The sequence below is a fragment of the Poromitra crassiceps genome, assembly GCF_964638095.1.
Source record: "Poromitra crassiceps genome assembly, chromosome: 3".
NCBI classification, from domain to species: domain Eukaryota; kingdom Metazoa; phylum Chordata; class Actinopteri; order Beryciformes; family Melamphaidae; genus Poromitra; species Poromitra crassiceps.
Window position 1 is genome coordinate 72,731,267 of NC_139625.1, and position 12,441 is coordinate 72,743,707.

A 12,441-nucleotide genomic window follows, 5' to 3' on the forward strand; every position below is an offset into this window, starting at 1 on the left:
TTAATTGGCGAAGACTGTTTTTTTTTGTTTTTGTTTGTAATAAGCCCTAATAATTTAGCATAAAATATTGATATGTATATATTGATACGGTGACATTAAATTTTGTGTAATGGCAGGCCAGGTGGATTCAAACTCATGTTCAGTAACTGTGGACTCTGACTCGGGTAATGTGGACTCGACTCAGACTTTTCTTTGGTGAATGGGACTCGAACACTGGGGACTCCAGACTCGACTGGGACTGGAGATATAGTGACTTGACTAGAACGCTGGCTTTGGCACATCTTCAATAGAGCTCAACAGTCACGTGACTTTCCGTGACGTTTCCAGCCCCGGAAGAGAGTTCCCCATTCAGTTTCTCCATAGACATGTAGAAAAATCCTTATATAACAAGTTTGGATCGTGAGTGACTATAAAACATTTCACTTGGAGCAAAAACAAAAGCTTTAAACGGGTGGGGGGGTGGGGTGGGGGGGGTCTTGGAATCAAACATTTGATTTTGCCGTTTAGAGCCTGAGTGTCTTGGAATTATTAACTCCAAATATTATCTCGCATGGAAACAAAACTTACTCTGCAAAACCTAACAGTAAATGAAATGCATAATGTCCATGTAAACATACTCAATGGTGAGAGCTGGTATTTATTTGTTCATTTGTTTTTCATGTAGCTTTGAGCTTTATTTCAGTTGCAGAAATGACAAAAACTATCGGCATATCTGCTTATGTGCTGTAGTCGTATTGAATTTGAGGGGGAGTGTGTGACAGATTCTAGTGCATTACTTGTGATGGAAAAATGATGTTCCAGAAGGGCCAGGGCAAACCTGTAGGGAACCAGCAAGGAGGCCTATTGGAGTTCATCCTTTGAGGGAGGCACTGGGATCCTGTTTCCCTCCCATAGGCGCTTGCTTATATGTTTTATATTCACCCAAGGCACACTTCCATGACTACGCTGCTCCAAACGGCAACATGGAGGCAGGGCCTCCCTTTTAGACTATTCTGTTTGTTGTTCCAATAGAAATAGAAAATAAGCCTGGCTTTCATCTTGTCTGTGCCCTTTCTGTTTCATCTCTGTGCTGAAATGTTAGCAGACTGGTAAGGCAACCGCATCGGGAGCCTCCTGCAACAGCTTGCTCTGAATACTCGCTCTCCAACCAGGATTGCCTGCGTTACGTAATTAGGAGTAAACATTAAGAGTGAAAAATACACGGTGAGCTTCCAAGGATGCACAAAACCAAATTCTCAACCACAGAGAATCTCATTTTCTGGATGGATTCTAGATTTGCGTGTAGTGAAGTTCAATTTAGCACTGAGACCCATTTTTCATTTTAGGCAATTAGCTTGACATTTGCATCCAAATGAACTTTATGATTGCTGTAGTGTAGACAGAAGAATAAGCTGAAATCAAGATCACCAAAAACAATGACTTGTTGTTGCCTCTGATAGCCAATCAGCTGGTAGCGTGCATGACTTCAATGTTCTGCCTGAACTAACACGGTGCTCTATACAAGTAGAAGGTGCAAAACTCACAATATTCCTGTAATAATAATGACTAATTGATTGCATTTGTGTTTTTCTAAGTTCTCGTACACACATCAGCTATCACGGTGGACAGTTGAGAACTGAAAGTGCCAATTAGACATTGAGGGATGATTAGGTGGCCATGATGGAAGGGAAGGCCTGTGTGTGAATTTAGCCAGGGCACCGGGGTTACACCCCCCAGGGCACCGGGGTTACACCCCCCAGGGCACCAGGGTTACACCCCCCAGGGCACCGGGGTTACACCCCCCAGGGCACCGGGGTTACACCCCCCAGGGCACCGGGGTTACACCCCCCAGGGCACCGGGGTTACACCCCTAATCTTGTGAAGAGTGCAAATGGGCTCTTTAATGATTACAGAGTCAAGACCTTGGTTTAACATTTCATCTGAAGGACGGTGCTCACTCACAGGGCAGAGTCCCTGTCTCTGCCCTGGGGGCATTGGGGAGATGATTCATGAGACCAGAGTGAAGAGCACCTCCTACTGGTCCTCCAACACCACTTCCAGCACCAGATGGTCTCCCATGCAAGGACTAACCACAGTCGGCCCTGCTTAGCTTCCCCCAGCAAGCAGCGATGAGCAAATGAGTGCATGGTGAAGAAATGAGAAGAAAGGGATGGAGATGGGAGGGCTTTTCTTCAGAGGGCGTTTGGAGCGAGTAGAGGGGAATATCATTCACTGGGGAGAGGGTGATGTAACCTTATCCTGTATTTATGCCTCACTGGTGCCTAATAGCCCCTAATTCTCCAAGCTAAGCATCTCCCTCCATTAGTGTGGGTCTTTATGTAGAGGACACACTCCAAAGACTGCAGGCTTTTCCCATTAGCTCAGCCAACACAACATAATGTAGCTGTGCTGCGCGGTGACTGTGCCGTTCATTCCAGAGGTGCTGTGAGATTAAGACGTTACAAGTCTGGGCTGTTCTTTGACAGGAGTGAGAAATTTAACTTCCAAATGTGTCCTTTAAATTGATTTATTTAGTAGTGTATTAGATAGGGGCAGCAAACATAATTACACTTGACAATTGAAATAGAAAATATGTGTGCACGTGTGGAGTTTGTAGCTACTGCTAATTTCCAACCCTAATCCCTAGTTGGGCTTTTAAATAGAGCTATTTTTTTTGCCAATTCCCTGCTAGGCTGTCCCAGTGTGTCCCACCCCCTCCATACATTTGCAGTTGCCAGCTGCTCCTTTTCACCTGACAGAGCGGGGTTTCACTGGCAGGATGTAGCGTGTGGGAGGATCACGCTATTCCTCCCAGTTCCCCTCCCCCCGAACAAGTGCCCCGACCAACCAGAGGAGGCGCTAGTGCAGCGACCAAGACTCATACCCTTAATCCGGTGGAATGAGTCCAAGGCTATCTAATTGGTAGGCAGGGAATTGACTGCTGCGCCTCCCGGATGCCCTTAAATAGAATACAATGATCTAAAATGTCTTGTATACTGTAGTCGAGTAGAAAGTATTCAGCATCACAATTACACAACATCTTAGAATGTACACACTTAACGGTGCAGGACACAACAAACAAGAGAGAATCAGAATACTGATCGTGCAAAAGCAGTCTTCCGGGTTGGTTCTGAATGCAGCTGTGGAGCTGCCTTGCCTGGTTACTCAGTCTTCTCCTCAGCCTTTCCGTTTTTTGTTTGAAGGCCGTGGTCTCCGGCGCCTGGCCCTCAGTCCCCAGTCGTCGATGGACAGTGAGGGGGAGGACGACTCCATCGCTCTGGGCTACAAACTGCACGACCTCACCGACGTCCAGGTGATGGCTCGGCTGCAGGAGGAGAGTAAGTCACTGAGCCCGTTTCCCAAAGTATCTTGTCCCTGTAGGAGCTATCAGTCTATACATTAGATCCATGAGAGAAGAATCCCATCCGGTCCTAGGTTGTGAACAGAATACAAACATCGTTATTTTTGTTGAACCACTGTCATGATGTTAGCCGTTTTCATTGACATATCAGGTTGCATCTGCTGTTAACAGACTTTTGAATGGAAATAATGACATGATGCTTATAGACAATCAGGCAAAGTCAGACCAGGATGGTCTACTTAGTACCTGGATGATTCAATACACCTACAATGTTCAAATAATAAATAAGATAATTATTCTTCACGTTTTTTTTCTTCAAAATGTTTACAAAGCAGTGTAAAAAACAACTGGAGAGAATTGACAGCAAAAGCAGTAATGCAGGAAGTAATAAAGCATGTAAAAAAGAAACTATAGTAAACCATATCAGGGAGCATAAATAAGTGCATAACGAGTTTTTAAGAAGTCGTTTTAAAACAATGATTTAGTCTCGTCAAAATCATTTCAGAACATTATAGTGAAATTGATGATTTCTGAGAGATATTTATTTATTTGAGGATTTGTGTCCCTCACTGCCTCTGTCTCACAGTGTGCCAATCCATGTCTTCCCCTGTCCATCTGTCTCCATTGTCCCCTCCTCTCTAATACTTTAACACATGGCACTAGATCTCAGAGCTCATCGCTACTTTAGCTTCATTAACCCCAGGAGGTGATGATTGTGTGTTTTGTCCTGTCCATCTGTGTGTGTGTGTGCGTGTGTACGTGTTTTGCGCGCCGGTGCTCATATCTCGCCCCCCCCAGGTCTAAGGCAGGACTACGCCAGCACGTCGTCTGTGCTGGCCAGCCGCCGCAGCCACAGTTTCTCGTTCCAGCTCAGCCAGCTCAGCGCCGCAGCCGGCCTGGAGGAAGAGGACGAAGAGGGGGACGAAGACTACGGGCTGCCCCCCCCGCAGGCCCGCCTCACCCGCCTGCCGCACTCGCACACCTTCTCCGGCAGCATCCAGAGGTGGGAAATGCTCAAGTACAACTAAAGTTTTTTTTTGAGAATTTGTACTTTTTAAGTATTTTTATAATATTATACTAGTATACTTTTACTCTTACTTGAGTCATTTTAATAATATATATTCTACTAAATCTAAATTAAGATTTTTGTTTTGCACACCACACTATGAAAACAGCACGGTAGCATTGGGACTGTTCTAGCCTGGTAAAGCAGCCGGTCACGTGAACTCACATTTCATTTTGTTCTTCGTTCCCGTCTGGCCTGAAGCTTTCACCCGGTGTTTAGCAGTGGGCAGAGGTTGGGCGGGTGTACTTGCTTTGACAGACAACTCCTTCAGCCAATCAGCGTTGAATCCAGTCCATCCCAAATCCACTCGGGAGAACAGCAAAAATACATTTTCCGCCGAGAAACTCTGCGGTTGTGGCGATACTCCTGTACTTGTTTAATTGTTATTGAGTCTATTTCTGCAATAACTGCACTTCATGGCTGTTTAAACTAGACAAACGCTGACATTACTCCTCGAGGTGGACAGGCAAGGAGGGGGCCATTACTGTTTTGTTAGTGCAGTGCTAGTGGCGTTCCTGATTGGCCAACCTGCGCTGTCAGTCACAGGGTACTGAGGGCAGTCGCTGATTGGCTATTCCGCTTTGCCGTTTCTGCTTAAAGCCCTCCCAGGACTTGAGGCCAGACTGTCCCGCAGAATGAAATGAAATGTGAGTTCACATGACCGGATGGTTTACCAGGCTAGGACTGCTCGCTAACAGGTCCAGAATGACTTCCGTATTTAGGGCGCCCAAACTGGTGGCTCGTGACAACTGAAAGAGACAGGTGTAGACGATCAAATTGTAGTGATCGCCCATAGTCAATTAGTTCAGAAATCTCGGTTTAATTTGACACTGCTGATAGCCATAGCAAAATGGATGCATCTGATTGTGTGATTGTGACATGTTTATATCTGTGAATATTGTTCATATCTGTTAATACTGTCTATCTTCTGTTAATATCTGTATCCTTTTATAATATTTTATAATCTCTTTAGATTCTTTACACATGAGCACCAGCCACACCAAGACAAATTCCTAGTATGTGAAAACATACCTTGGCAAATAAAAGGATTCTGATTGTGATATTGCTGCTAGCAGCTCTAGCTCATCTGGCAAAGGAGAGAATCACCAAACTGAGCATCCCTAACTGCCTCTGAATGAGCTGTTCAGTATTAAAGACAAGACAGACAAAGCTTATGTAACACATACCATGTGCTGGATGTGTGAAATGTATTGGAGTACACAATTAAAATATAAACCATTTTTAAATGTACTTTTACTCGAGTACTTTTAAATAGGCGCTACTTTTTTTTACTCTTACTAGAGTAATTTTCTGGACTAGTACTTTTACTTGTACTTGAGTAAATTTTCACTAAAGTAACGATACTTGTAGGATTTGTCAGTACTCTTTCCACCTTCTCCAGCAGCGTCCGAGACTGGCGCCGAAGCACCAGCTCGCTCTGCACCCCTCCCTCCACCCCGCCGTACCCCTCCGCAGGGTTCGCCTTTCAGCCCCAGCCTCAGCCCCTCATCCCAGGCCTGGGACTGGGACCGGCTGGCCCCTACGCCCCCGAGCAGCAGGGCTTCAGGCCAGGATCAGGTGAGCAGGAAAAGCCCCTGGCATGCGTTTGGGCCAGGAAGGACTTAGTTCCTAGCAGCTTGTCTGTTTTGAAAGAAATGGTGCTGGTTGGAGTCAAGGCTGAAAGAATACTTGAAGTAAGGAAGCCAAGGCACTCGTTTATGTTCAAAAGTGTAACAAAATTCTAAGAAGAAGAATAGAAATAAGACCATTCAAATCAAAATCAAATAAAAATATAGAAAAGTGTCAAATACAGTATGTGTATTATCTTACAATCTTTATCAAGAGTTGGCTGGCTTTTTATACACTGTTGAAATAAATCTCGCTTTGATTAAAAATGATGCAATTTTCTTGAAACCAAATGAAACCTCCCTTCTAATAAGATGTACCTCTCTGTGTCTTGTACGTTCAATATTCACTGTATGTGTGTACTTACCGTGTGTATCCATGTATGTTGTTGGCCACATTGTTTTGGACAAACTCCATCGATGCATCCAGACGCATATGAGAGTAAGTAGACTTTTTGTCGTGTCGTCGCTCTGAACTCACAGCAGAATGACATCTTTTTAACCTCCATAAACATAGAAAAGCTGCAGCTGAATATGAAGCCAGCTGTGACTGTACCCAAAATAATGCTGATTTAAACCTGTTTAATCAAAATAATGCTGACTTAAACCTGTTTAATCAAAATAATGCTGACTTAAACCTCTTTAATCAATACTCATGAGCAACAAAACATAAATATTCACTCTCTCCCCTGACTGACCTGCGCTGACACTCAGCACTTCATACTATTTGACTGACCTGCGCTGACACTCAGCACTTCATACTAACTATTTGACTGACCTGCACTGACACTCTCAGCACTTCATACTAACTCTTTGACTGACCTGCGCTGATGCTCTCAACACTTCATACTAACTCTTTGACTGACCTGCACTGATGCTCTCAACACTTCATACTAACTCTTTGACTGACCTGCGCTGACACCACTCAACACTTCATACTAACTCTTTGACTGACCTGCGCTGATGCTCTCAACACTTCATACTAACTCTTTGACTGACCTGCGCTGAGACTCTCAGCACTTCATACTAACTCTTTGACTGACCTGCACTGATGCTCTCAACACTTCATACTAACTCTTTGACTGACCTGCGCTGACACCACTCAACACTTCATACTAACTCTTTGACTGACCTGCGCTGATGCTCTCAACACTTCATACTAACTCTTTGACTGACCTGCACTGAGACTCTCAGCACTTCATACTAACTCTTTGACTGACCTGCACTGATGCTCTCAACACTTCATACTAACTCTTTGACTGACCTGCGCTGACACTCTCAACACTTCATACTAACTCTTTGACTGACCTGCACTGACGCTCTCAGCACTTCATACTAACTCTTTGACTGACCTGCGCTGACGCTCTCAGCACTTCATACTAACTCTTTGACTGACCTGCGCTGACGCTCTCAGCACTTCATACTCTTTGACTGACCTGCACTGATGCTCTCAACACTTCATACTAACTCTTTGACTGACGCTCTCAGCACTTCATACTAACTCTTTGACTGACCTGCACTGATGCTCTCAGCACTTCATACTAACTCTTTGACTGACCTGCACTGATGCTCTCAGCACTTCATACTAACTCTTTGACTGACCTGCACTGAAGCTCTCAGCACTTCATACTAACTCTTTGACTGACCTGCACTGATGCTCTCAGCACTTCATACTAACTCTGCCTAAGCCTCTTGGACCACTGCTCTTTAAGCTCTGAGACCAGTGTGTGTTTCCGTTCCAAGGCGGCGGTGAGAGAGAGAGTTTGATGGGATTAGACCAACGTATATTATCTGCCTGGTTGATGCTAAAGGAGAATCAGGGCCAGCTTGTTGAGCCGTCTTAAGGGACCGGGTTATAGTAAAGTGACACTGGCAGACTCCCTCATGCATACATGATGTAACATGTTGTAACCTTACCTATAACTGTTAGATTGAGTGTGTTCTTCAACATCTAAACTTGCGTAATACCTGTATGAAAAAAAGTGAAAACTTTTTTAAACCTTTTATCTTGAGGGGCAAGATATCTATTTGCGTAAATCATATTGAACACAAAATCTTCAAAACAAATCAAAGTCTAGAAAAAGTATGGATTTTTTTCTTTGAAAATGTGTAGGAACCCTGTCCTGTCCAAAGTAACTGGTTTAAAACTAAAGTTGTGCCTTATTCGTATCGAATGCATGCTGGGTAATGCAGTGCGGTAAACACAAGTTTAATCATATGTTCTGTTGATTGAATTCAACCGTTTCATTTGGACACTAAATGTACAGTGCCTCACTTGGTAGGGATGGGAATGGCATGCTGTGCGATGTTGCTGCCCCACTGCTTTAGGTTGAGAAGATGATGAAATGGTCAAATGTTGCCTAGTGCAGCTTTAAACGGCTTGAATTTATCTCTGTCTGTTAGATAAGCTGCGGAGGAGCATGCCTAACCTGGTCAGGACTCCCAGCATGCAGAGTGTGCCCATCCCGTCCAATCCCAGTGCTTCCCCATGTCTGCTTCGTAACAGCCAGAGCTTTGACTCGCCCGGCGCCCTCGCCCGGCTGCACTCCTCCAGCCAGAGCTTCGACTCGCCCGGCGCCCTCGCCCGGCTGCACTCCTCCAGTGAGCTGCTGCTTCTCTTGTTTTGAAGCTTCACAAACCACACTCGCACAACTGAACACTGTCCACTCCAATCTACCTAGTTTTTGACACGCATACCAGCACATGGAGTACCGCAGGGATCATGTATTTTTGTAGGCTCACCCAGAAATCGCTGCCATGCTGGTTCGCAGCGGGAGAAGGCAATGGGATTTTTGTATGTGGATTTTGGTTAAATGCATTGAATAGGTCTGTGGTTTAACACAAGTTGAAACAGCGAAGTTTGTGTTCATCAAGATAATCTACGAGGACCACTTTTATGACTTTTGAAGCGTTTTCTGAAAATTGCATTTAAAAAACGAACGCATTTACACTTCAAAAGTCATCAAAGTGGACTTTGTTTGTGAAGATTATCCTGCTGAACATAAACGTCACTGTTTCATAAACCTTTGTTAGCCACAGACCTTATTTCATGCGTTTAACCGAAATCGCCATACAAAAATCCCATTGCCTTTTACACAGACAGACCGGAAGTGCTGCTTCCGGACTCATTCCTGCGGTACTCTATATTCTGAATGTATTGTACAATTTAAAGATAAAGTGCAATTTAACATAATATACACAATCAAACCCTCAAACCCCGTCAGTCCCAAGACCAGATGGTGACTAATTTCAATTGTTGGTTTGTTTTCTGCTCATAATTAGGGGTTCAAACCCTATTGTTTTTGTGCTGGTTTATTATTGTTTTGCCACGTTGGTTCCTGTGAGTTGGTACATCAGACACGTCAAATTTAGCCCAATGACAGATAGTGGTGGCCATTTCTAGCTCCAGAAATATTTTCCCAATCGGCCTGAAGCTGGCAAACTCGACTTGGACTCGAGATATAGTGACTTGACTACATCAGAACCACTGACACTTTTTTGCAACGTTGGTACCATTCAGAAAAGCATTGAAACCATTTTCATGACTGGCCATATTTTACATCTAATACCGCCCTCCCTGTCCACCAGTCCCCTCCCCAGGCCAGCTGCAGAACAGGGTCCAGAGTGTGGGGAACTTCGCCTCGTTGTCACGGCAACCATTGAAAGCCACAGCCTATGTCAGTCCCACCATCAAAGGCTCCGTCTCCATGGCTACCAGCCTGCAGTGTCTGCCGGGCAGCAGTAACAATAACAGCAGTGGGATCCCCATGCTCAGTAAAGCAGCCCCCACCTCCCCCTCCACGCCTCGCAGCGGCCTGCCCCGCCCCGCCTCCTTCATCGGCACCACAAGCTCCACCCCCCGCAGCAAGATCGCCCAACCAGCACGCAGGTATGAGCTGCTCATGACCATTCAGTCAGTGTTTTATTTGACAGTTAAAACTAATTGAAATACAAATATATAGAACTAGAAATCTTGCGTGCTCGATTCAAATCTGCACGGGCTCGCATACGCAGCTCGGCTGCTGCGTGACCTCACCTGCTATATTGGCTTGCGCAGCGCACAATTGCCCAACTTCGCATCACTGATGTCAGGGAGTGATCAGTAGTGAGAGAAAAGTAGGGGCTGCACATTGCATAATATAGACTTCACTTTGTTTATTTGTAGAAGATTTACCTTCATCCTCTCGGGCATCTCATCAGCAGGTTGCTCCTCCTTGTCTGTCCCTGATGATGTCACAATGTCTATGACATCATCAGTGACATCACAATTGCTCAAGTGACCATGATGACAGAGTGCTCGAGTGACATATCACTGATGTCATAGACGTGACATAATCAGTGACATCACTGCTGACCTAAATCATCACAAATCTCACAATGTGGGACCAAAAATGTGACCCAAGACAGACGAAGCCCAATTTGGCAATTTTATGTATGATGAAGATGATTGAACTGAATTGAATTTACATGATTTTACACTGGAATTCTGTTTTTATTGTTTTTTTTACAACCTGGACCTTATTTCCAGCTTTAATTAAGATTTTTATCTCACCCTGAAAAGTATATAATGTATATATGTGTGTATATATATATATATATATATAATTTGCTTACAAATTACAAGTTTTTAGTGATCCTAAAACTGTCGTTTGTTAGATTGAGTGGGTTCTTCAACATCTAAACTTGCATAATATGAAAAAAACAACCTTTTATTTTGATTTGTGCAGTTTCATGATTGCCTACTTGGTACTCTTTTACCAGACCATGTCACATATCAAGTAAAAGCTCTTGAGATGTACAGTATTTTTGCACTGTTTATGTGATGACATACTGTACGTAACCATTTTCAAAAGATATTCCATTTGGTTTCACCATCTCTCTTCTGTCACCCAGTTTACTGACGCCGCCAAAGAGCTTGTCCACTCTCAGTGCCCTTCGAGACGGAGCCTGGAGAGACGGCTGCTATTGACAAATGGCTGAAGATGTGGAGCGTCTGATGGCGCACCCTGCTGGCTGGGCTGAGCCTCCACACCCCAACATCTACTTGTTCTTTGGGGGACATGGAACGAGACCAAAAAGTAGCTGTTAAGGCAAAAAAACAAGTGTTTGAGATGCTGAGATCCTGCATAGAATAATTAAGGGGATCTTCATGTCAGATGAAATTATTTCTCCAATCGCTCTGTCCATCTGCTCAGTTCTATGGAGAATTTCTTCTCCAGTCCAGAAACATAACTGTTTTCTGGATTTTGGTGCGTGCTTCTCAAGCAACCTTGACACTCAACCTTGACAGAATAGAGGTAGAACACGGACTTTGAATCAGGTCTGTGCCAAGAGGGAGTCCTTCCCTGCTGCTCTTGTGCAATAAACCGCTGTGTACCAGTCACACTAACTTGCTAAAGAGGGCTGCCAGTTTTTAATAAGTGAACCTCACATTCTTTTTTTTCCCAATTGTCACTAATAATCAGGTATTTTCCCTCTGGCAAGGAATGCCAATGCTGCTAAAATTTAATCAATCCCTGTAGTTTTGGGCACATTTGGTCTAATTTTTACAAGGCAAGAACTGACATAGTATTTATTAGTGTACAAAGTTAATTATGTGTGCATATACAATGTATATATTGGTGCAATATTATTGAATTTTAAATGTGAAACATTGACCAAAATTATGTCTGAATGTGTTTACAAAATTGTCTACAGTAACCATGGGGCTGGCAAAACTTTGTGCATATTAACACTTATTATTTAATTTAATGGCATATGTGATCTGTTCTTGTTGCACTTTGTATAAAACTCCAAACTTAATTATTTTTTTATGTTGTGTGTACTAATGATTGCACTTCCCTTTACTTTTACTCTTCTGGATTTAGGAAAATGACACGTTGGATATTTAATAAATGTTTTGGGAGATTTCACAGTTACACATGGCATAATGTAGCACAGTTGTATTAGGACACCATTACTTCATGGCACATTTAACAGAATCTTGACACTTTTTTTACTGTTTGACTGAGTGAACCATTTTAATAAATAAATAAATGAATTTTTAAAAAATACTGTTTTTCTAGTGTTAATCACGTAACTCATTTTACTTTTTTCGGATTGTGATCCCGTTTTCTCCCCAATTGTATTTGGCCAATTCCCCCTGAGTTGTAGCCTAGCACATGCTTCCTCCAATGCATGTGCCAGCCGCTTCTTTTCATTTAATCTGACAGTGAGGAGTTTCACCGGCAGGATGTGACCTGAGTTCCCCTCCCCCGAACAGGTGCCCCGACTGACCAGAGGCACTAGTGCAGCAACCAGGACTCATACCCCACCTGCAGACACAGCCAATTGTGTCTGTAGGAACGTCTGACCAAGCCAGAAGGTGCCACTGCTGGGAATTGAACCCAGGTCTCCGGTGGTAGGCGAGT

At 43.8% G+C, this 12,441-nt stretch overlaps 1 protein-coding gene across 1 annotated transcript in view; it reads left to right on the forward strand.

Moving 5' to 3' along the window:
* Nucleotides 1–11,993, forward strand: part of LOC310773259 (SLAIN motif-containing protein 1-like) — a gene marked incomplete at its 5' end in the record, with an annotated part of 35,690 nt that extends 23,697 nt beyond the window's left edge. Inside the window, 6 exons of the mRNA XM_083633145.1 lie at nt 3,183–3,317; nt 4,139–4,343; nt 5,809–5,984; nt 8,435–8,632; nt 9,620–9,920; nt 10,925–11,993. Of these exons, the coding sequence (XP_083489271.1) occupies nt 3,183–3,317; nt 4,139–4,343; nt 5,809–5,984; nt 8,435–8,632; nt 9,620–9,920; nt 10,925–11,000 (1,091 nt within the window). The 3' untranslated portion in view covers nt 11,001–11,993. The remainder of the gene's footprint in view (nt 1–3,182; nt 3,318–4,138; nt 4,344–5,808; nt 5,985–8,434; nt 8,633–9,619; nt 9,921–10,924) is intronic.
* Between the last annotated feature and the right edge of the window lie 448 nt (nt 11,994–12,441).